General features: G+C 42.9%; 1 protein-coding gene across 2 annotated transcripts; it reads left to right on the top strand.

The window, feature by feature from the left end:
• Positions 1-537: 537 nt before the first annotated feature.
• Positions 538-23,799, top strand: NIPA2 (NIPA magnesium transporter 2). Of its 2 annotated transcripts, none has more exons than XM_065402546.1 (6): positions 538-677; positions 16,314-16,544; positions 19,195-19,251; positions 20,546-20,636; positions 21,524-21,684; positions 22,821-23,799. In XM_065402546.1, exons 2-6 carry the CDS (start codon positions 16,364-16,366, stop codon positions 23,456-23,458), a joined length of 1,128 nt encoding a protein of 375 aa, XP_065258618.1. In that variant the 5' UTR covers positions 538-677; positions 16,314-16,363; the 3' UTR covers positions 23,459-23,799. The 2 variants fall into 2 exon arrangements, with proteins under 2 accessions (XP_065258618.1, XP_065258628.1); XM_065402556.1 differs by lacking the exon at positions 538-677 and adding an exon at positions 915-973.
• Positions 23,800-24,742: the final 943 nt, after the last annotated feature.

Raw genomic sequence — 24,742 nt, 5'->3', positions numbered from 1 at the left:
GGTCGTACCCCAGCTCTGGTTCCCAGCACACACTGGAGATCTAGCTCAGCTGGTAGTGGGAGATCAGGACCAGCCCCTCCCCTGCAGCTGGGGGTGACAAGGTGGGGGAGTCAGGTAGGGTGACCAGACAGCAAAGTGTGAAATATTGGGAAGGGGAGGTAATAAGAGCCTATATAAGAAAAAGACCCCAAAATCGGGACATCTGGTCACCCTAGGTAGGCAGGTAGTATCTTTTATCATCCCCACCGCAGTCGCGGACAGAGACAAGATTGCACAGAGCAATTCTTCCACTAGGGTGACCAGATGTCCTGATTTTTCGGTCTTTTTCTTGTATAGGCTCCTATTACCCCCCTCCCCCCCATTGTTCACACGTGTTGTCTGGTCACCCTATCTTCCGCTGCTGCTGCAGGGGGCGCGCGGCCAGAGCCAGGCCCGGGAGCCCCCCCGCGTTCACGGAGTGGTCACGTGGTCGGGGCCGCCGCTGCCTCGTCCCCGCGCTGGCCCCACCCCTTCCGCCGGCTGTGACGGCCTGGGGCGGCGCGGGCTGGAAGAGTGAGTCGCGACTGGGCGCTGGGTTCTCCATGGCGGCGGAGCGTGTAGGGACCAGCCCCACCTTCCCTCTTCTCGCGCCGGGCCAGGGCCGCCCCTCGGCGGGGATGTGAGGAGCGCCGCCGCAGGTGAGCGGGGGCCTCGCGGCCGGGGTGGGGGCCGCGCCCTCCTCTCAGCCCCCTGGGCGGGGCCTTGCGCGCGGGGACCCGCTGCGGAGGGCAGGTAGTTACTGTCCTCGCCTGGGAATGAGGCTGGTCCCCGAACCCGCCCCGCCTCCTCCGATAATAACCGATGTGTGGGGCGGGGGCACGCGCCGAGTGGCGCAGGGAGCCCTGGCCTGCGGCCTCCCAGACCAATCCCCTCCCCCTGCCCCCGCGCGCGCGCGCTCACGGCTGGTACCGAGCGACCCGGAGCCGCTGTTCAGGTGACAGGCGCTGCTCTCGGGCTGCCCCGAGCTGCCCCCGCCGCTCCGCGGGTCTCCCCCCGTTGCTGGGCCGGCCCCCAGTCGCCGCGGCGAGCGCGTTAATGCAGTCGGGCTGCTGGCGCGTAACCGCCCAGCCGAGAACCCCTTTCTCTGGCCGGGCCCTGGCGAAAGCGGCCGTGGTCACCGCAACCCGTCCGCACTAGCGCTGAGCCGATGGCGGCCGCTGTGGGAACTTTTTAGGCGAAAAGCCGCCAGCGCAGAAGAGATCACCGGGGGGGCTCGTCCGTGCCGCCGCTTCAGCGCTGGTTCCCGTCGGTCGGAAGTTGTGGCGCTCGAGGTCATTCTAGGGGGCCGCTGGCAGCGGCACTTGCTGCTGGTCGTGGCAGCAGCCGAACCCGCACGTTCCAGGCCGGTGGTTCTGCCCGAACCCCTTTCTTACCACCCGGGGAAGCAATTCTCTAAACTTCAGTATGCTCTGACTACTCCTTATTTACTGCCAGCTTGCGCCTTCCATTGCTAGCAGCTTCTGCTTCCATTCACTCTTCTCCCTGTCTGTGTGACACCATTGCCCCCCAGACATTGTCCTAAAACCCTTTCCAGGTCTGTTTATACCAGTGGTTCTCAAACTTTTGTACTGGTGACCCCTTTCACACAGCAAGCCTTTGAGTGCAACCCCCCCTTACAAATTAAAAACACTTTTTAATATATTTAACACCATTATAAATGCTGGATGCAAAGCGGGGTTTGTGGTGGATGGAGGCTGACAGCTCGCGACTCCCCATGTAATAACTTTGCTACTCCTTGAGGGGTGCCAATCCCCAGTTTGAGAACCCCTGGTTTATGCTTTGTCATTTCCCCTCATTATCTGAAACCATTTATCCAAATGTTTTAGTTGTGCATGAAGACTTTACCTTGCGTGTGTTAACTCACCCAAGTTAAGAACACACCTTTTTTTCCCCTATAGACAATGCAGCCAGTGTGCTAGGCACTACACAAATATATAGGAAGATGTGGGAACTGCCCTGACTAGCTTATAATTGATTTTATAGGTAGACAAAAGGACATCCTTAAACTAATCTCCTGAACTTCTACTTTTTCTCATTACAAATACTGCTATAACATATTCTCTTTGTTCTTTTTTAAATAGCTACTGTGTAAAATGTAGTGTTCTCGGATTTTTTTATAACTTCCTGTGATATTGAATATTTCTAAAGCTACTGTAGTAGCCAAGCCACAAAACTTGGAGTGTTTTCTGCGCCACTGCGTACGCATGTCCCATGCAGATTTCTGTGCTTCCCTGAAGAAAAATTACTTTCTGTGGGGAAGCAAAGAGAAGCTGCAAGAGCAGTCACGCTCCCCTACCCAGCAGCATAGGCAAGTTGTTTTGGGTGCAGCCAGAGGAGAGTTAAGTCATTGCAGGCGGTGCAGGGCTGGGGATGCTCTGGCTGGGGCTGCGGACACCCTATACCCATACTCCACCAGCCTCACCTCCTGCATCCAGAGCCCTGCCGAGCCCCAGCCCCACCCTGACTGGTGGCTCCTATTCTGCACCGGACTCAGAGGCTAGTCCCACTTGGGGTGGGGAGAGGAGTGCACTTGACCTGCACAGAGCGGCTGGGTCTGGGTCAGACCCACTCCCAGAAACTTTCCCCAGCTCTGTATCTCCCCTCTCCCCCCGCTTCCTGCCTCCATTGCTCCTCAGTCACAGGGGGAGGGATCAGTGTACAGGGGGCTGCTCCCCTGTCCGCCCAACTCTTGTGTATCCAGCCCCTTTCTCTCCCCCCCCCCCCCCCCCGAAACCCAGACCACCCCACACACTGATGAGCACCATCCCCTATGCACCTGGACCACTCCATAGCCACCTGCACCTGGATCCCCCACTCCACTGAGCCCCAACCAGCTGCTCCTGGACCCCTACCCCATCAAGTCCCATTCCCCCAGCACCTGGACCCATCTTCCTACACCCAGAACCCCCTGCTGAGTCCCAACCATCTTCACCTGGACCCCCTCCGCAGAGTCCTATAGCACCTGTGCATCTTGACCCCCCCCCCCCCCACTGAGCTGCCCCCACCCAGATTCCTCCACATAGAACCCTCTCCCCTCACTCCTGGACCCCTCCACACTTAGGTCCTGCCGGGCTGAGTCTGCCTGCCCACACCTGGTGTGCCTGGTGCGGGGCTGCTAACCCTGGTGAGTTACTTCGCCTGCTATTCCTGAGGGAATTCTGCACCAAAAAAATAAAAATTCTGCACACAATATTTTTTAAATTCTGCAAATTTATTTGTCAATAAATAAATATGGAGGTTCCAACATGGCAGTAGGGAGCTCAGGCCACTGGCTTCACAGAGGTTGGAGATTACCCTGCAGCCCCCCCCCCCCCCCTTCCCCTCTGGGACATAAACCTCTGTGGCAGGTCCGGCCCTTGTGGCAGGGTCAGGTGCAGCCTCACCGCCAAGTTAGGGGAAAGCGGGGGGGGGGGGGGGGGGGATTGTTACTGACAAAATTTGCAGATTTTTTTTTTTTTTTTTTTTTTCCACAATTCCCTCAGAAGTAGAGTATGCAGCTGTGATAGACTGCTGCTATAAAAACGTGGCTTCCTGCTCCATTTGGGACATGGGGGCTTTCAAAAGCATGTCAGTTGCAGCTTTAACTTTTTGTTAATAAAAACTTAAACTGCTATGCAATTGTTTTAAGAAGTGAGAAAGATCTACTTAAAGGTGTTTACACTAATAGGTAGATTTAAAATCCAACTTTAGCACAGCTGTTGCTTTGTGTCTCTGTACTAATGTTTCATTACATCACTGTTATATTTTAATCGCTTTTTAGTTTAGTTACCTGACATAATAGGTGAATATTATATGCACTATTTAATTTTATGGCTAACATGCTTTTTTATAGGTCTCTTGTGACTATATAATTGCTTTGATAAATTTGGAGAATTGTATTTTAACCAGAAAATTTAAGGTGGCATTACTTTTTTCCAGAGTAGTTTTTACATATTCTCTTTATACGTACCATTCTGCATACATCTCACCATTTTGAAAATGGCACTTGATTTTTAAATTCATTCACTCCTGTATCAACTGCTGTTTGTAGTCTTTGTTGGTTTCATGCTACGCTGCAGCTGTCCTTCTTTAGAGGCATCTGTACCTGACACTAAAGAAAAGAAGGGGTATTAATGGACAAAAGATGCTTGAGCCAGGGGGAGGCTTTAACTTAATAGGACTTTTACTGTTAACATCCTAACACACAATGTATTGAGAATATTTGTTTATGGTGTTTTTGTTGGTTATTTTCATAGAGATTTCATGTATATAACTTATTGTATAAATTAAAGTAAAGGCTTCCAGTATCAAAACTATATTATCACTAAAACACTTAATTTACCATGTAACGTGACATCGTAAAGGGGAGTATGTTTCTTATCACTACTGCAAAATATTTAAAAAATGCAAATATGTAGACTGACAGAGACTTGCTAAATAGGATGAAGTAGTACCTTTAGTATATTTGACCTGTTACTCCTTTACTTCCCAGATGTTGCAGTGTGGTAGGTTTGCTTCATTTTGCTGCTACATAACAGAAAACAAAAGTCAATGATGAAAAGTGTCAACAGATTTGCTCTTTCTTCTCTGTGAAGTGAAGTATCAATACTGCTCTTCAATGTCAAACTAATAAAAATAGTCTTGGAGACATGGCAAGAGTTTAGGAGGTCCAGGTAACGTTACAAACACTTTTAGTGTAGTTTGGTCCTTAGGATAAACTTCCTAGTATCGGTAGATTTTTCAGAATGCACTGTTGTTGAATTTAAACATCATGATGTCTGAATGAAAATCTCAGATTTTAGTCGTCTTTATTATCTGGGAAAATTGAAATCTGTGAACAAAGCATGCAGGATTATTTTCTGAAATAATCTACAGTCTACAGAAATCCACAGGAAAGGTCTTAAAAATTCTGTTTTAAAAATGGTGCTTTGCTTCTTCCTGAAATCTGTAGTCAGGCTGAAACAGATAGGTGCGAACTTTCTTAATTCATTTTAAAAGGGTCTCGATTCTGAAAGCATTCCTTGATTTTGCTGTTGTGGAGTATCCATTTACTCAGAATACTTAAATCTTGGATTCCTTAACCATAATAGTTATTTTAGTAATATCTTAATGTGATTAAGTTAAGAGTTTTATATAAGGAGTTCTGCACTAGAAAAAAAAATTAATTTCAAGACATTTTATTTCTCAATAAAATGACACTTCAGCGTGGTACTTTTTTAAAGAATAGTGTCATCATAGATGTTGGGTTAGCTTCCTTTTTCCTTCAATGTGGTCTATTTGATTAGCAAAATGGAAGGTAAATGGCATGTGAAGAAGTATCTGTAGGATGCCAGAAAGGTAAGAGATCTGTAAGAAAACAATCCAATTTTGAAATTAAAAATTGAATAGTGATTCAATAGGTAGAAAGAAAGAAATTTGTTTTTGTGCAGAGGGTCAAACAAAGGCATATGCACTGCTTAAATCTCTCAATCTCTTTCAAAGGCTGAAGTGGGACGTATGGTGCATAGGTCTTGTACTGGCCACTTATTTATTGTGGGGTTCACTCAATAAATGTCACAATTTGTATGACCATTTTCTTAGGTAGAGCCACCTAAAATACATTTAAAATAATTTTAAATATATTAATACTTCAGAAACTTAAAATTGAAATCTTTTAAAAATCAAATATCTTTGCATTTTTTAAGTTTGTTTTATTTCTGCTAAATTTGTGAAAACAAAAGTCAGTATATCTTCTGAATCATGAATCCTAATGGTAATAGCCACATGCTCATATCATGTTATGAGGACTTAATTCCATTCTTTTCAGGACTGAATTATACCTAAAACTTTGGTCCACCTACCTATGTTGGTCAGGGCTGTGAAAAATTTCATGTCCTGCGCAATGTAGTTAGGTCAGCCTACCCCACAATGTAAATGCTGCTAGGTTGCCGGTAGAATTCTTCCATCAACCTCGCTTCAGCCTCTTCAGGGCATGGATTTACTACAGCAACAGAAAAACTCCTTCCATTGTTGTAGTAAGTATCTATACTACAGCGACGTAGCTCAGGCCAGGTCTACACTACAGACTTATGCTGGCATAGCTGGGTCAATGAGATGTGATCCTTGACAGACATAGCTATGCCAGCAGAAGCCCCAGTAGACATAGTTATATGGTCATAACTGTGCTTTTACAGGTGTGTGGCTTGTTTCACTTATGGGGGGTTATAGTGAGTCGGTGTGGCTCCCCGCCGCCCCGGAAGGGGAAGAGCCCATCCGGAGTGGGCGGAGCTAGGGAATTCTGAGCCCGCCCCTCAGAGGGTCAGGCGGCGACCCGGAAGTATAAAGCCGGGCCCTCAGCGCTCAGTCAGGCCCCAGCAGCCGGAGAGACCAGACGTCCCCATCCTAGCTCGGGGCTGGGAAACCTCCGCGGCTCGGGACGGCCGTCAGGAGCCGCCGGGCCTGCCCTGCGCCCGCTACCCAGAGGAGCCGCCGGACTTGCCAGACGATCCCTGGCCAGACGAACCCATGGTCCAGGATCCCCCCGAGGCTGACGCCAGCACCCAGATAGACCCCGAGGGGGAGTGTGGAAGTAGCCCGGGGGCAGCCGACCCCAGTCTGGCTGCAGCACTGCCGGAGCCTATGTCAGTGTGTTGCGGCCAGGAACCCCACTGACAAAGCAGCGAGTCTTCTGCCCCTGCTAGGGCCCCGGGCTGGGACGCAGTGGAGCGGGAGGGCCTGCGTCCCCCCTGCCACCCAACCCGTGGGTGGCAGTCTCCCCCTCTCCCAGGCCTGTGAGGCTTAGGCCTATCACTGTTGCTCAGCCCTGACCTAGGGCCTGAGCTTAAATACTGTATTACTGCTGCTCAGCCCTGACCTAGGGTCTGAGCTTATATATACGGTGTTTACTGCTGCTCAGCCTTGACCTAGGGCCTGAGCTTATATACTGTATTACTGTTGCTCAGCCCTGACCTAGGGCCGGAGCATATATACTGTGTTTACTGTTGCTCAGCCCTGACTTAGGCCCTGAGCATATATACTGTGTTTACTGTTGCTCAGCCCTGACCTAAGGCCTGAGCTTATATACTTTGTTTACTGTTGCTCAGCCCTGGCCTAGGGCCTGAGCTTATATACTTTGCTGACCGTTGCTCAGCCCTAACTGAGGGTCTGAGCCCGGATAACGTTGGTGCCCGCCCTGAGCCAGGGCCGGGCCTACTGTACCTTTCAGGACTACAAGGGCTGCCAGGGAAGATCGTGCCGCCGGACCCAGTGCCCCAGCTTCAAGGGTAGTGAGTCGGTGTGGCTCCCCGCCGCCCCGGAGCGGGTCGAGCCCCGGCCCACTCTTCTACAGGGGTGGTTTTACTATATCGGTGCAAAGCACAGCTTTGCCAGCATAGCTGCATCTACACTAAGAGTGCTTGGCTTTGTCGGTATAGAATACCGGTGTATTCCTATACTGTAAAGTTCTCCAATGTAGATGTGGCCTCAAAAGTAATAATATTTGACAGTTTAACAGCTTCTTTGTATGCTAGAGCTATGTCACAACTCTTATAACATTTAGTATTTTCAGTGTGGATTATTTTAGAATAAAGGAGATCCTAATTATTAATGTGGCTTTGTTTGTTTACTTTCAGTGGCAAAACTGGGTAAAAAGTTGGAATTCATTCTGCTCACATATGGAAAGAGTACAGTCCTCTCCATGAGCAGTATTCCATTTGCAAACAGGATATAAAACTTGTCTTTTTGGCTAAGTTAGGACCCCCTTGGTATTGACTTACAACTGCCTAATTTTAAATGTAAAAAAGACTAGCTCCCTAACGTGCTCCATGAAATACCACCTTAGTTTAGTGTTGAATGTTTAGAAAGTTTTAGTCACCATTGATTTTTAGCTGGTATTTCTAAATTTAAAACACTACAGCAGTGCTGCCACGGTGCTTCAGCATTGGCATTGCCTCTGATGACGGGAGGACTTCTGCCGTTGGCATAAGTAATCCACCTCCCCAACAGGTGGTAGCTAGGTTGACAGAAGAAGTCTTCTGTCATAGAATCATAGAATATCAGGGTTGGAAGGGACCTCAGGAGGTCATCTAGTCCAACCCCCTGCTCAAAGCAGGACCAATTCCCAACAGCGCTGTCAACCTAGCGCTGCCTACAGTTACGTCGGCTTAACTACATCTCTCAGGAGTGTGGATTTTTCACACCCCTGGGAGCCACAGCTAGGCTGACATAACTTTTCAGTGTAGACCAGCCCCTTCATCTCTTTCTGAACAGGTAAACTTTTACTAGGTAAGGCCACTTCCTCTTCTCATTGCTTAACAAAGGAAACTTTTATGGTCATATCTGTAGGTAAACATGCACAAGGTGAAGGGTTACATTGTCTTTTATTTTTTTCTGCCTTCTTTGCATATATTTCAAGTGCTACACTGTGCACTTCGTTCTCACAAACGTATGTATTTTAATCAATATCGTCTCCACTTAACAAAAACCTGGTTTAATTTGAACATCACTTTTTTTTTTTTGCTATTTGGATGCTTACTGCTATGGCCTAATGGAGTAGGAATGTGAAATTGAACCATTACTGTAAATGTTACTTAGTCACTTTACTCATGTTGAAACAGGAAAGTGAAATTGGTAAGGTCTCTTGGAAAATATCACTTTGCTACTCTGCTGGCACATTGAGAACAACAACTTGGAAGGCAAAGAGCTTTCTCACGGCTTACGTTGTCAGGTGTGGCCTATTCCTGTATTAGATTTTGAAGACAAATGAGTTTCCTTTCAAGCGACTGATTGGTGCTCTTTCCTACTTCACAGAAGTTTTCCACAACATTGTTTTCCCTCTATCCCCTTGCTCCCAAAAGCAATATCTTACTGTCTCGCCTGTCAAGGCTCTTATTTTTATGAGGGAGAGCATAGCTCCATTCTTTAAATTGATGCGATTAGTTGCCTTCTGAGAGCTGTTTCTTTGACATGAGTTGACTCGCACAGGCTATGAGTAGATGCCTCCTAAAGGGCAGTATATATTCTGTTACGTGTGGGTGGCTATGGTTCCAAGCTCTTATTCTACAAAAGTAAACTGATCCCTGAGTCACAACTTTATGGGTTCAGTAGCAAGCTGATTTTCCACAGTTGAGCTGCGGCCAGCTTTGTGAGAGTGAGTTAATTTCATGTTGAATTGGGCCGTGCACTTAGTAAGAGAACACTTAGCAAATTTACAGCATTTGTGACCAAAACAATATCTTCTCCATGGTCTTCTGGCTTCTCCCCTTGTGTTCAGCATAATGGCAGTACAAATCACTGGGAGAAGACAGCTTTGTACATGCCCCTTAACCAAGGCGCTGAGAGGTGTAATTTCCAGAAGCTCTCTACTCTTCTCTTTTGAGTTTATGGGGATCTATTTTTTCGGGGGATGCTGCATGAAATTACCCATAAACAGTAATCTTAGTAAAACCAAGATTTATTAAAAACAGAATGAAAATGAAGTTGAAACAAAAATATTGGTTTGCTTAATGTATCTAGACTCTCATTTTGAATAAGCTAAACTATTTGTGTAGTTACAGAGGAAAAAGGAAAAGTGAATAGCTTACATCCCTTGAAAGCAATCCCCTCTTTCTGACCACTCAACCTGCCAGCATCATATTGCTGTCTACAGGGCGACTTCTCCTTTGTCCACCTTGACATATTTATTAAATCCCCTCCCCAGCTTTCCCAAACAGTTATTTTAAGACAGGAGTTGGCACCTTCTGGGAGATGGTCCATTGAAAAAGAAAAACTCTTCATGATGGTCAGAGTTTTTCAAAGATTTAACTGCCTAGCTCAGATATTGCCTTTCGTATCTTATGTCTTCACTGCAGAGTTAATTAGAGTTATCTACAGTCAGGTACTTCTCACAAGTTAGCCTAGCTCAAGTGAGAACCAGTCACAGTGTGAAATAACACTCCAGCTTCTGTGTCCACAGTGGCGCTGCGCTCACTCGGGTGCAGCTAACACTGTTGGGGCATATCCCATAATTCTTTGCACTAGACTAAGCTGAGCTGCTCTGTGAATATTTTCCCAGTTGACTGTGAGAAAACCTGTCTGTCCTTTCTCGGCACGTGGTGGTGGTGGACAATTGGGAAAGGCACTGGAGGACTATCGGCACTCAAGTGGCGTTCGCTTGCATCCACAGTACAGAGTGGTCGTTTTAGCAAAACTCAATAGCTGCTAACTCAAGCTTTAACCTATAAAACATGATGGGCCAGAAAACTTGAGATAAAAGGACCGTCACACTTGAGGTTAAGGTGGTGTACAGGACTTGAGTTGTAACTCAAGTTAACTTTGCAGTGAAGACAAGCCAACATACCAGGCCTCTTACTTAAACCTCTAAGCGTTTTTTCCCCCCTTTTCCATAAACTATAAACCATGGACAGAGGACTGCCACGCCAGTGTTTTAAAAATAGCCTTAGTATTACAAAATAATATTTTAAAATGTACTGCAGCATGTAATTTAGTTACATAGGTCACATCAGTTAAGAGAAAAACTAAAAGGAAGGTTTCTCTAGGAATAAATATTGGTCACAAATTATTTATTATTTGTATTACAGTTCTCAGATACCCCTATCATGGTCAGGGTCCCCATTGTTCAGGGCACTGTACAGATATACAGTAAAAGACTGTCACTGCCTTGAAAATTCTATAATTGTAATCTGCAATTTGTATCTCAGCTCCACAAAACCATCGCAAAATATTACTATCCCATCCACAGAAAGTACTAGCCATGTCCTAGATGGTGATGAAAAATCTAAAGGGATTTCGCCTTGTTTCCTTTCCAAACTAAGCTTTTCTTCAAGTCTGCTAGCAATTTGAGTTTGACCAGAAATTACAGATACCACTTTAAAATTGGAATTAGCCTTAGACAAACCCTGAAGGTTTCATAGTAAGAGCTAGAAATGGGTCATGAAAATGTTCAAAAGAAAACAGGAACTGAGAGTTGTTTGCTAACCATTTATGCAATCTTGAATTGAGAGAGAAAATCTAAAGTGCATCATTATTCTTATTGATGGAAGTTGAAAGAAACAGTGGACTCAAGCTGTACTTGCCCTAGGGTGTTGCTAGCCTAAATTCAGAGAATTGCTTACTAGATGTGACTCTGTGCCAGTGAGTCAGAACATCAATTTTCAAGCTGTACATGATGCAGTATCATGATCAGATATCTTTTTCCCCTCTCCCAGAGCAGAGAAATCTTAGAGCCTGACTTCTCCTATCTCCTCATCCCCCATGTCTCCTAAAAAAGAAGGGGTGGAGAAAATGAGAGTTTGGCATAGTCTGTATTTAAAAACTTTGCTGCTGTAGCTATACTAGCAAAACCCTACTAGGCCAGGTCTACACTACAGACCTATATCGGTATAACTACATCACTCAGGTGTGAAAAATCCACACCCGTGAGCCATGTAGTTATACCCACCTAATCCCATGTGTGGACAGTGCTATGAGGCGGGAGAGCTTCTCCTGCCAACATAGCTACCACTTCTCGAGGAGGTGGATTAACTGTGGCAAAGGGAAAGCTCTCTCCTATTGGCTTAGAGCATCTTCATTAAAGTGCTACAGCGGCACAGTGTTTTAAGTGTAAACTTGCCCCTAGTATCGATGAAGCTTATACTGGCAAAAAAAGTGCCTTTGCTGATATAGTTTAGATACCATTTCACCAATAGCTAGGCTAGCAAAAGCTCTTTTACGCCAGTATAACTTGATCTGTGCAAGGAGGGTTTTGCTGGCATAAAAATACCATCAAAAATCACACCCCTACCTGATGTTGCTATGCTGGTAAGTTTCTAATGTAGTCCTGACCTTTGCCTTTAAGGGGTATATGATATGGCTTGTTCTGACCTTATTCCTCACTTCCTCTCAGCTGATATCGAGGAGTGGGAGACAGCCATTCAGGACTATCTTTCTTCACTTCACTACATGAAATGAGCCTTTCTTCACCAGGGGACTGAGTCTCATTTTGCCCTTAAAGATTTGTACTGTCCTTTGTTTACAGCATCAAGGATTTGCATAAATACTAGTCTTTAAAGTTATTCATTTTGATATTTATTTATAAAAGATGGAAGAATGCATATTCATTTAGAAGAAAGTCAAAACCGATTCTGAGTTCTATCAAGAGTATGACAAAGGCTCTGTTATGCTATAAATAGGTAAGTCAACTCAATAAACAAGCGATACCCCTAGTACAAGTCACTGGGATTGGATTTCTCATGATAAAATCTTCTTTTGTATGCAGTAAAACTATTTTTGTCCAAGGAAAGTGTTTTTCTTTTGTATTTTGTAAACTGCTCACCTGACATTATTCTGAGAAACACCAGTACCATGCGTGTATTTTGTGAATGGAACAGTTACTCCTGCTGTTTTCCCAACCCACCAGATATTTGATCAGGAAAGGGCTGTGTTAAAAGTTCTTATATACTGGTATTTGCTGAAGCACTATTGCATGTTAAGAAAACAGAGTGGTGCTTGAACTATGTGGGTGCCTCCATGAAGATTGGACAGTGCACTAGGTTATTTCCAATAAAAAAAAATAATTTTGCATCAGAATGGACTTGCAGCAAATAAACTGACTTTTCAGTTGCTCTGTTAATCAATTTTTAGATTGAACCATATAAGATAACCTACTCTAGTTAGAATTATTCAAATAACTTTTGTCTTTCCTTGGTCTGTTCTATCAAAACTTAAGCCTTCCACAACTAAGCACTTGATTGAGGAGTCAAAAATATTTGTGTTCTGATTATGTTTGGGGGGTTGGGCCAATAGCTTTATTTAAAATCTATAATTTGTGAATTGCTTACCAGAGACGCATGAGATGAATGACATAGCCAAGTTTTAGGGAGTCATTACTCATACTCACTGTCACAGTTCAGAGTGACTGCACCTTAGTGGTCCAGCAGGGGCACCCACTCTCACCTTGCAGCTCCCCTGCTGTTGCCTTTCTAGTGGAGACCCTATTTCTCTCTCTTCTGATCAGGGTATTTCTAGGCTGTACAGTTCCCTACCTTCACTGTGCTGTTCCCACCATAGACAGATTGCACGATGACACCTGCTTGCTTTCTCTTCAGAGATGGTTACCAGGTATAATTGCTACAGTTATAAGATACCACCCAGTACTTCCTATGCAACCATATTTTATTCTTAAGGCAAAAGGCATTACAGAGAAAACATATTAAAACAATAAAAGAACCTACATGTGTGCAAATAAGCTTACCAGAGTATCCCCCAACACTAGCACGAGCTCTGACAAGAGCAGTCCTTCAGTACCCCATCCACAGGGTTTCCTTTGTGGTGACAAGTTTATCACAGCTTCAGCTCAGAACAAACACACAGTCTTATGGGGCCACTCCTTCCAATCTTTCACTAAGGTTTGGAGCCCTCCGTGAACCCTGGATCCTATCTGTTTGCTGGATCAGGAAGAAGGCCCTGAGCCAGTTTAAAAACAGGCTATTTATCCAAAAACCCTTTCTTTGTCTGTTGTTCCCTGGAAAATCCAGTTTGAAGGGGTATGTGAACCTCTTGGGGGGAGGTTTCAAAGGGCTTATAAAGGCGGAAGTATATGAGCATCCCCCTCCCTACTTAAAAGGTACATACAGTGCCCAAATAACACATACACAATTGCACTTTTAATACAATGTACCCCAAAAGTATTAACACTAATTCAGTAAGGTGTAACTTAATTTCATAAAGTGTATTTAGGGTATAGTAGGATAACATGAGCTCTGTCAGTTTGTCACATCCACTTTGTAGAGATTGCTGAATTGGAAACCACCTGCTGCTCAGTATGAATATCTAAAATGGAAAACACTGACCAAACATCATTCTCCCAACAGGAAATGGAAGGGACCTTGCTTTCAGAAGTATCACCCCAACCTTCTCTCAAAAGTTGCGAGCAGGCAGACCAGGATAGGAATATTAGCTCAGTGGGTGTGGGGGTGATATTTTTTTGTGGGGGGGAGGGGGTTAGGGTAGGGGTGGAGGATTGCGGTGCTATACCAAGCTAAACTGCTGATTTCTTTTACAGTTTTGCATTCATGGGCTAGACAGTCTAGCAAAGTCAGAGAGGTCTTGTGTGGGAATTTCCCCATTTTTTAATGAGTAGAAACACTGAAAATCAATCATTACTGTGTATTGTCTTGCATGCTGTCCCTGCAGAGATTGTCTCCTGTGATCCACTTCCCATCCTGGCCTACCACAGAGCTGCACTCTATCATACTCCCTGACTGAGTCCTGTTTTCCCTTCATTCCACTTTTCCATGCATAAACTGGATTGCCCCCATATTTCACTGTCCTACACAGCTCTGCTTCTGTCAGCCCCACCCCCACCCATTGCTCCATCTCAGAACATTCTCTGACCATGCCCATAATAGAGGAGTTAAGGGAGCATAGCAGGGGAGGGAGAACCATAGTCTTGCTTACTCATTCATATCCCTCCTCATTTCCTTTAAGGTGTGCCAGGTGAATCAAAGGGGCAGTCAGGAGTGTGGGGTGATGGTATTTGAGTGGGGGTCCGGGGCTGTCCATATGAGCTGCTGTGGATAAGAGCTTGGTGTGAATGCCAAGACACTAGTGCATCAGGGGCTCCTCACAGCATGGTGTCCTCAGCCAAGGCAGCAGTGTTGGGGCCTTGATGCACCAGCGCCGTAGCCCCCTCAGACCGCCTGCACATTTGGGAAATAGCAGTAGGTTGTGGTATGGTTTTACAGTGTTTGCACAGACTCTGAATTCATCTTGGCAATAGACATTGAAGTAGAAATATTTTATTACTGTCCTTTAGATCATATACATGCTAAATTGACTTGCACTATTTGCTAGTTTCTTTTATACCTGGAACATGTATTACATAGGTGAACCAGGAATATTATGAAAATTTCATATATTCCTGTAAGTTTCAACACGTTTTTGTTGACCTCTTCCCTCTGCAGTTCCAGTATATAGAAACTTGATGCTGTTTTTATCCAGAGTTTTTTTTGTGTGGCAGTATATCAGGGTAGTGCTCTCTACTGGTCAGCTGTATTAAAAGAATTCTTTGCAACTTAAAAGTGGAAATGAGAAAAATGTTCATTCCCTTTCATATTTGGCAGAAATTAGTAAATCACCTTGAAATATAATTAAGCAGAACATTTCAGTGTTTTAAGACTGCTTATGCACATATCTTAAAAATCCAAAATCTAATGTCTCAGAAAGAAACTGTAATATCTTTATTGCACCATGTATCAGAAAAGTAGTATAATTTAGAGCAAATAGACAATTGTCATATCATGCCAGACACAGGAGTGCATTGAAGATTTTGACTCCTGTTCTAAAAGTTCTTGTTTAACACTTTTCTTAGGCCCTTGCTGCAGTTCTCCACATAACTAGGCTTGAGACTCCAATAGTCTGAGTGAAGGCTTTTCCATAGTAAACTCTTCCATTGCCATTGTAGATAAGCATTAGGGGTGCTTTGTTAAACTTGTACTGAGAAAAACAACCCTGCAAAATCTATTGGTAAACAGGATTGCTGGTTGTTATTGCAGTTTCTGCTACGTTATTCCTTAAAGGCACTATTTTTATGCATCCCAAAAAAGGGTCTGTGCTAACTGAACTACCATGATTTGTACAGTCCTTTGTAACCTTTTTTCTTCCATTGTTCCTGTAATCTTATGTGTCTGTTGGGATGCTGTGGCTGTCTTAACTCAAACCCGGATTGTAAACTAATTTTAACATAAATAACGATATTTTGTGTGTGATATGGAGTGGAACTATGTGTGAATATGAAGAAAAAACACACACACTATATGTTTGAAAATACACCTCTACCTCGATATAACGCTGTCCTCGGGAGTCAAAAAATCTTACCGCGTGATAGGTGAAACCGCATTATATCGAACTTGCTTTGATCCACCGGAGTGCGCAGCCTCCCCCGAGCACTGCTTTACCGCGTTATATCCAAATTCGTTTTATATCGGGTCGTGTTATATCAGGGTAGAGGTGTACATGGATCTGCTTATGTTTGTCTTCAAGCGTCATTCCTTGTTGCTTCTTGTACTGTGGACTCTCATCTGGAGTGCCAGATGCTCTTCTGTACTTATTCAAAATCTTTAATCAGTTATCTGTCCTATTTCACCCCTGCCTCAAGTATGCACCTTCATCCAGTGTATTTTCTGATCTTTGTTATCTGCCTTTAGAGTTCAGGTTCTCTGGGGCAGGCCCAGCCACACTGACATTTTTGTTGGCTGCAAACAGAGTTTTTCCATAAGAAAATAGACGTGTGATTTATTTGTATGAAATCCTGTTGTGATAATATATATGCACTTGTTCAGGTTTCAGCATTGCATCACCCTGTCTCCAGTAACAGCAGCTCTTTTGTTCCATGACCGATGTGGCGGTTTTGAACACTTCAGTAGCTTACGAAATGACCCAGAGTGGAGGAAAATATGATTTCTATATTGGTCTCGTGTTGGCTATGAGCTCCAGCATTTTCATTGGAGGGAGTTTCATCCTAAAAAAGAAGGGTCTCCTCCGGCTGGCCAGGAAGGGCTCCATGAGAGCAGGTATGGTATGCACTTGAGAACTTTTGCTTGTTTTTAATTTTATTTGAATGGCTACTGAATTTTCACTCTGATTTTTTTGAGTATTGATTTACTTTGGTTCCTTATTGAGAGATGAAATTTCTAGACCTAAAATATTCAGCTCCTGTATTTTCACTGGACTCTGAATTATTTCTAGTTCGTTATTAAGTATAGTAAAAGGTGAAATCCCTTTCTGTAATATATTCAGTTAGTGCCCTCTAAGTACATTTCCAAAACAAACTATAAATTTGCATATGTTAATCAAAGAACATGTCAGTTAAGAATAAACCTGGTTACATCCTACCTGCTTCCCTCTTCTGAGCTTCCCCCTGCACCTGGAAAAAGCCTGTTTAAAGAGATGATCTTCATAGTGTGATTGGAAGATCAACATACTTGCACTGTTGGAGGATGTGGAGGGGAATGAATTCTAGAGTCAGGGCCCCTACAATGAGAGTGCTTGCCTCCAAGTGAACAAACCTAGGAACTGTCAGTTTGAATGTCTCAGTTGATCTCCGCTGTGGAGATAGAGATGAAAGAGGCAATTTCTAAGATACTTAGGACCCAAATCAGGGCTTTGTAGGTCTAAACTGCACCTTGAATTGTACTTGAAAATGATTTGGGAACCAATGCGATCGATCCTGATTGCCTGGATGCTTGCCAAAATGGATGGGCTCATAAATAGTGTAATTGTGTCAAAGTATTTGATCAGAATACATCACAGCTTTTATTTTCTAAAACTAAAATGTCTCCTGAAGACTTTCATTGTCAGAAATGCTGAAATAATAATAACAATAATAATAAAAAAAAGGATGGGGGAGGCCTGAAGGGGGAAGGGTAGTGTTCAGGAAGATGACATTCCAGAACCTTAGATGGTTGTGTTTTTTGGGTTAATATTTTACGGTAGCACAAAAACATAAGGTTATTTTACTTAATTCGTATTAGGTGTTGTGTATGTATTCTAAAAGAATTTGTTATATTGACAGTTTAATAGTAGTTAATATACTTCATCAAAACCGAAAGCAAATAATTTTAAGAACTGGTTCATCCCTTGGGTAATATTGCATTGCGTCCATCCAACTTTTTGGATTTTTGCTACAGCTGACTGTGCATTTGATAAATATGGTAAAGACTTGAAGTAGTAGTGGGGTAACTGTGCATTGGGTGTTGAGATACTACAGTGACGGGCACAACATAAGAGCTCAGATAGATAGAAAACAGCTAGAAATATTCAAGATGATGTTGGATGGACTGTTGCCCTTCTACACCAATTGCCCTCTTTTGACCAGTTGTATCAGTCTGAAAATAGTCTGTGCTATTGCCCCCAGTTAAGTGACCCACACTGAAACAGTTGCAGTGTATCAAAGAAACTAAAAGGGTGTGTGTGTGGATTAGATTCTAGAAGAGGGTCGGGCGAACATTTTGGCCTGAGGGCTGCATCGGGTTTCGTAAATTGTATGGAGGGCCGGTTAGGGGAGGGGGTCGTGGCCCGGCCCCCACCTCCTATCTTCACCCCCCCCCGACTCCTGCCCCATCCGACCCCCGCCCCATCCACAGACCCGTTCCCTGTCCCCTGACTCCCCCCGCCCCATCCAACCTCTCCTCTCATTCCTGACAGCCCCCCCGGGACTCCTGCCCCATCCAACCACCTGTTCTCCTGTCCCCTGATTGCCCCTGGAACCCCTACCCCTGACTGCCCCCTGCTGCCCCATCCAACCCCTCCCTCCTTCCTGACTGCTCCCCCTCCGGGGACCGCTGCCCCCATTCAACCCCCTGTTTTCCCCCCAACCACCATCCATACCCCCGCCCCCTGACCTCCACACCGAACTCCCCTGCCCTCTATCCAACCCTCCTGCCCCCTTACCGCACTGCTGCAGCACCGGTGGCTGGCGGCGCTACAGCCACGCCACCACCACACAGCACAGGATTAGAACCTTCCATCTCTGGTGATTCCAGAGAAGTTGGTGTTGCTATGAGTGAACACCAAATGTGTGCTCTCAGTTTGGGAGGGGGGGCAAATATTGTATGGCCTCTACCTTTGAAGTTCACCCAAATACCATGGTGGTGTGTGGCTTAAAGTGTGTACATTAATGTATACACATACACACACTCTCCTTAGATTACACGATTGACTGTTTCCCCAAGATAAAGTTGTATCTTCCTATGGATATCCTCCTAATTTACTGTATAAAAGGAAGAAAGTGAGTAGTCAACTGGGATTACAAACTGTGGAACTATTTAGGTCAACTGTAAGAATAGGGATTCTGTTAAATCTCCTTTTATTTAATTCGTTTTTTAACATTGTTATGAGTCTAGAACATTACCTCAGAATAGGCAAATATCGTGCGGTCTGTAATGCCATTTCTAGTCCCAAAGAAATATATATACGCTGCTAATCTTTAGAGCAAATTGCACAGGAATATCTGCACATTTTAAGAGAGTGAAAATATTTTGACTTCAACCCTATCTTCTGATTATGCATCAAATTGTGCAGGTGTTTGTTTAATGAGTGGTTGCATATATGTTTGTAACATGGTTTGAAAATAATTCTTTTTTTGGAATATAACTGTTGATCATAGTAATTGATGCTTGCCCCTATGTGTTGCTGATTAATTGCTCGTTCTTCCAATTCCAGGTCAAGGCGGTCATGCATATCTTAAAGAGTGGCTGTGGTGGGCTGGACTTCTGTCAAGTAAGTATCAAAAAGAATAACCAGTGTTAAAAGATTTTAAATATAAAAATGTTCAAAAAAATTGTTGAATACACAATAACCAAAGCTAGAAATAGTGCATACCTATGTACACTGAGATAAAAATCCGTATTTAACAAAATAAATTGTATTATTAGTAATATCTTTGTAATTAACATCAAATTAAAAAGAAGGTTCTTGGAGATAGATAGATATCTATCGTGTGTGTGTGTGTGTGTGTGTGTGTGTGTGTGTGTGTGTGTGTGTGTGTGTGTGTGTGTGTGTGTGTGTGTGTAAAAGGATATATCTCCAGTGAATTTTTTCAATAGTTTTTCTTGATCAGCAGAGAATTTCACCCCTTTTTAATTTTTACCATTTATGTATTTTACTTTTTCACTTCACTAAGCTTGGGCAGTTAAACTAGACCAGTGGTTCTTAAACTTGTTTGATCTGACTCCCCTTTCTATGTGTCTTCCCTGGTACATATACTGCCGCCCAGCTCTGAATGCAGAGCGGAGAGCAGCAGCTGCTGGCCAGGTGCCCAGCTCTGAAGGCAGCATTACACCAGCAGCAGCACAGAAGTAAGGGTGGCGATGTGAAAAGTGATATTCATCAGTATCACTTTTCACAGCAGACTTAGCACCCCATTGCCACCCTTACTTCTGCATTGCTGCAGCAACTCAGGGCTGACAGCTGGAGCCCTGCTGCCTCCAGGTGAGGGATTGTGTGAGTGTGTGTGTGGGGGGGAGGAGAACAGCCCCGGAGGTAGGGCTTTGGCTTTCTCCTTTATCCCTGCCTCCTGGGTGTACGTGGCCCTTCTGCAGGAGCCCCAGCCAATACAAAATACAAAACCATTCATTGAAAAAAGTTACTTTAAAATATTTTGAAACCTCCTCTCTCTCCTTCTCTTTGGTTTTGTTTCATCTTTTTACACCTCTCCTAAGCTTTGGACTTAAACAGTGTGACTATGCGCATTTAACTTGACTCGTAATTTATGTACTGCTTCATAGAAGATACAATTGCAGATTATTTTGCTTATGTGAGAATTAAATGACCTGAGTTAGTAGGATGGGGAAATGCAGAGGCTGTTAAATAAAAATGGGTTAGCCTAAATTAGAGGTGAGATTTATTTTTGTTATATGGAATATCTAGCTGCTAGCTTTGAGTTCTGCTTATATTAAACTTCCATGTCAGCTGAACATTTTAGTTGAATTTCTTCTCTGTGGGAACACTTGTTCAGTTTCAGAGGTTTCTCTTACATGTGTTAAGACTTCCTCATTCTTTTTTTATTCTGCAGTGGGAGCTGGTGAAGTAGCTAACTTTGCTGCTTATGCATTTGCACCAGCTACATTAGTGACTCCATTGGGAGCTCTCAGTGTTCTTGTAAGGTAAGAACTGTTTAGAAAGAAGCACTATTTCAGAGAGGTAGAAGCGATGTACGTATTTAGAAATGTCTATCACTTAAATTTGAGTTGTTAAATATGGCTTTCTGCTTAACTCTGACTACACTGAGTACTCATAAAAATGGAAGGAGTAGCACTGACTTAACCCAGGCATAAGATGAGTCAGCGCTCTACAAGCTGCCTTGCACAGCTCTAGCGGTATATCTTTACCTTGACTTGCAACACCCTGCTATTCCTGTCTTCTGCATCTCTTGAGGATGGAAGCCAGTTATGATGTGCACAGATAAAAGAAAGACAAGACTAATAAACTAATTTTCATTCCTGACCAAAGTCAGGATCTTATTTATCTTTAGAGAGTCAAGGATTTTGCACCAGCACACCACATTGTCTTGGAGAGGGATTTCATAGAGAGGATGATGTATAACATTCTCCCTCGCAATTTTGAGGAGGCAGCATAATTTAAAACAACTTTTGGGCCTCCAGACATTTACAAATAGTCTAGTGCATAGCAGACAGGTTAATATAGACAATTGTAATTACGCTTAATATATTAGTGGATTTAGTCTAATAGAAATGTATGGACATGAGTAATGTTGCAGATGACTAGATGCACTCAATTAGATATTGAAACAAGGGAGCTGTAGAGCTTTTATCTGCATAGTGAGGCAGTATGTACTTTATTCTGTATTCAGATTGTTTGCCCTCTTTGTTTATTTGGAGCCTTAACTTAGAATAACAATTAACAGCTCTTAATTACTTAGCGAAAAGTGTTTTCTGAACTTCAAGATGCTAATGTTTTTTGATGTCTGCTGTGGGCAAATTAATTAAATATCTCCTGATTCCTAATCTGTCAATGTATTTTTTCCTTTCAGTGCCATTCTTTCATCCTATTTTTTAAATGAAAAACTTAATCTGCATGGAAAAATTGGATGTTTGTTAAGTATATTGGGGTCAACTGTGATGGTCATTCATGCTCCACAAGAAGAGGAAGTAGAAACTTTGAGTGAAATGTCTCACAAGCTAGGAGATCCAGGTGAGAGAAAATGTCAAGTTCATCTGTAAGTAGCAGGGTAGCTAATGAAGGAAGAGAAGTATGTTTATTCTACTTTGCTAGAAGGACTGTGGTTCATTTACAGTTGCAACTGTTGCAAATTTCTAGTACCAAAAAGTTAAAGACCACCTTGGTTTTTCTACATCTGTAAATAAAATATGAGTTTGAATTCTACAATAGACTTAGTGGGAGCTTTGAAGGATACCAGTGAATTTATTTTGTACAGAATGCCAGGATTAAACAATGAGGTCATTTTTTGTCCAAGTAAAAGTATGTTCTGAAAGAATAATAAATTAGCAGTTTAATATGTTAACCTAAGAAGCAGACAGCTATTTTCCCCTTGTTACATTTTCTGCAAAGAAACGTCATCTGTTTAAGTCAATTTTGAGCCGATCTTAAAAAATTAAGCATAGACTGTGGGGGAAATTTACAATACCAAAGGGTTACCATTAGGACTAGTAGCTAAAATTTAGGTCAGAGTCATCTATGTTTCACATTATATTATAATAAAAATAATGAGATACCTGCTTCTTATATAGCAGTTGATATCTGTAGATCTCAAAGCACTTTACAAAGAAGTTAAAGCTCCATTTTACAGATGAAACTGAGGGGTGAAATGACTTATTCGAGGGCATTATCAGCATGTCCGATCGGTGGCTTAACATTCCTGTTGCTGAGTGAAGCACCCAAATCAAAACAAATCAGAGACAGCATTTAGATATATGCCTACACCCTCTGGTCTCCCTATACCCCTGGTTCTGTGCTTCTGAATAAGTCAAGGATTGCAGTGAAAGGGAGGCTGGCAATCTAGGACCGTATTCTTCATTTCAGAGCCTGGTAGCGAAGTAGAGTTTGGAATTGCAGGCATGCCTGCAATGGTAGTTCCATGCTTATTTTAGCCAGCTCATCAGTTGTCATAAGATTTGTTGTAGCCTCCATTTTGGATGACTGGTAGAAGAAAGATCATCATTTGAACATGTAATTAATAAAATGAAGGGGAGAAAAAAAGCCTATCAACCTTGACTTGTTGCCCTTAAAATATGCACGTTTCTTGGTACCTAACAGGATGCTCTTGTGTACTGTATATAAATAAGTGATTTTTCCCCCCCCTACTGCAGGTTTTGTGGTTTTTGCAACAGTTGTCGTCATTGTGTCCTTAATACTGATATTCGTGGTAGGACCTCGCCATGGACAGACCAACATTCTTGTGTACATAACAATCTGCTCTGTAATTGGAGCATTGTCAGTCTCCTGCGTGAAAGGCTTGGGCATCACTATCAAGGAACTTATTGCAGGAAAACCTGTGCTAAAACATTCTTTGTCCTGGATTCTGCTGCTAAGTCTTATAATCTGTGTGAGCACACAGATCAACTATTTAAACAGAGCTCTGGATATATTCAACACCTCCATAGTGACTCCAATATATTATGTATTCTTTACAACATCTGTTTTAACTTGTTCTGCTATTCTTTTCAAGGAGTGGCAACACATGTCTGCTGCTGACATTATTGGCACCTTCAGTGGTTTTCTCACGATCATTGTGGGGATCTTTTTATTGCATGCCTTTAAAGATGTAAATTTCACTCTAGCAAATCTGCCTGTCTCCTTGCGGAAAGATGACAGAGCAATCAATGGCACTCTGCCAACCACATATGAATGCTTTAATCATGATGAAGAAAGCTCAACCTGTGTAGGTGAAATACAATCCAGTGAGAATGTCCCATCCAGGAGAAATGGAAGTCTGGCAGCATTCTGAAAATGTGTTAAGAAAAGAACAATTTTGTAACTTTTTTTTTTTTTTTTTTGCTGTAAAATGTTTGAGTTTGGAAGCAGATGATGTACTTGAACAATATGTACAGACAATCGTAAATTTTTAGGTTTGATTAGTTTGGGCCAAGAATAGTGATGGAGTTTTAATTTGCCTTATTTTTACTTTAAAAAGACACACTGCAATGACCTCAGTACATGGTTTGTTTTTGTTGCTCTTAAGTTATCTGTGTAAACTTGTAAATATTTTTAATTTGAATTTTCCATTTTAAAGACTTATTGCACTAATAACAATTTTAACTATATCAAAAATAAATTGCTTTAATTTTGCTTTGGTGGTAAGCACATTGACATGAACCTGAATCTTTTGCATAATGAATATTCACCATGTCTGTTTCAGCATATGGAAGAGTAAGACTATTAATCTGGAATGCACTGAAAGTTGTAGGGAGCAATTTACAGCGGATGTCACTAAAGTGGCTAATTACAGCACTTGTGGGAAGCATATAACTAAACTAGTTAAACTGACTACTATTGAGGCATTAGTAAACTTGAAACAGTAAAGACTCAGGAAGTATACATTCAGAATGGTTTGTTATTTAAACTGATTTAAAGAGTTTTTAAATTGTTTGATCATACTTCAGAGGGAAAGGAAATTGTACAACCTAGCAAATCTTCAAGATCAATTTAATATCAAAAGTTAGGTAGAATAGTACTTACCTTTTACAACTAAAAAGGATATCCATCACTTATACACTGATAATCTAATGTTTCTTATTAGTCAGACATGTATTCTCTCCTCCCTAACAAATCTAACTCACTGTCTTGTAGTGGGTTTTTACTCTGTTAGCAACAACTGAACACTTGCTGGGTGTCATTTTCTTGAGAAACAAATAAAACCCTAGACAGTTAGGAGTTGCCCTTCCAAGACCATTTGCAGGCTTGAGCTACTGTTAAAGCTTCCCACAGCTGCAATTCTCCACAGAAGTGTATTTTATTTGTGGAAATGTAAAGCTAGCACTAGTAGTATTAAGTTAAATGGATGTAGTGTAGGGGGGGGAATTTTATAAAGGGCAAATCAGTGTTTGAATGCACTTTATATCATTTCTCAATCAGTGGGAGTCAGTTCTTAAAAGTCCTGCTGCAACCTTGGAAAGGTCATTGCCAACTATGAGCAAGAATATCTCAACTAGTGCAGTGAATACCTGAGAGATGACCACATCTTACCTGTGAACTGGTGCCCAGATCATTCACTGATTTTAGTGATAGCCAC

The sequence above is a fragment of the Emys orbicularis genome, chromosome 1 (assembly GCF_028017835.1).
Source record: "Emys orbicularis isolate rEmyOrb1 chromosome 1, rEmyOrb1.hap1, whole genome shotgun sequence".
NCBI classification, from domain to species: domain Eukaryota; kingdom Metazoa; phylum Chordata; order Testudines; family Emydidae; genus Emys; species Emys orbicularis.
Note: the sequence above shows the minus strand (reverse complement) of the source record. Positions and strands in the feature narration are given on the sequence as shown.

Excerpts from the sequence above, each read along its gene's own strand:
- NIPA2 (XM_065402546.1), top strand. The coding sequence starts at position 16,364 with ATGACCGATGTGGCGGTTTTGAACACTTCAGTAGCTTACGAAATGACC. Across the intron at positions 20,637-21,523 it reads GCTCTCAGTGTTCTTGTAAG|TGCCATTCTTTCATCCTATT; the intron begins GTAAGAACTGTT and ends TTTTCCTTTCAG. Across the intron at positions 21,685-22,820 it reads TCACAAGCTAGGAGATCCAG|GTTTTGTGGTTTTTGCAACA; the intron begins GTGAGAGAAAAT and ends CCCCTACTGCAG.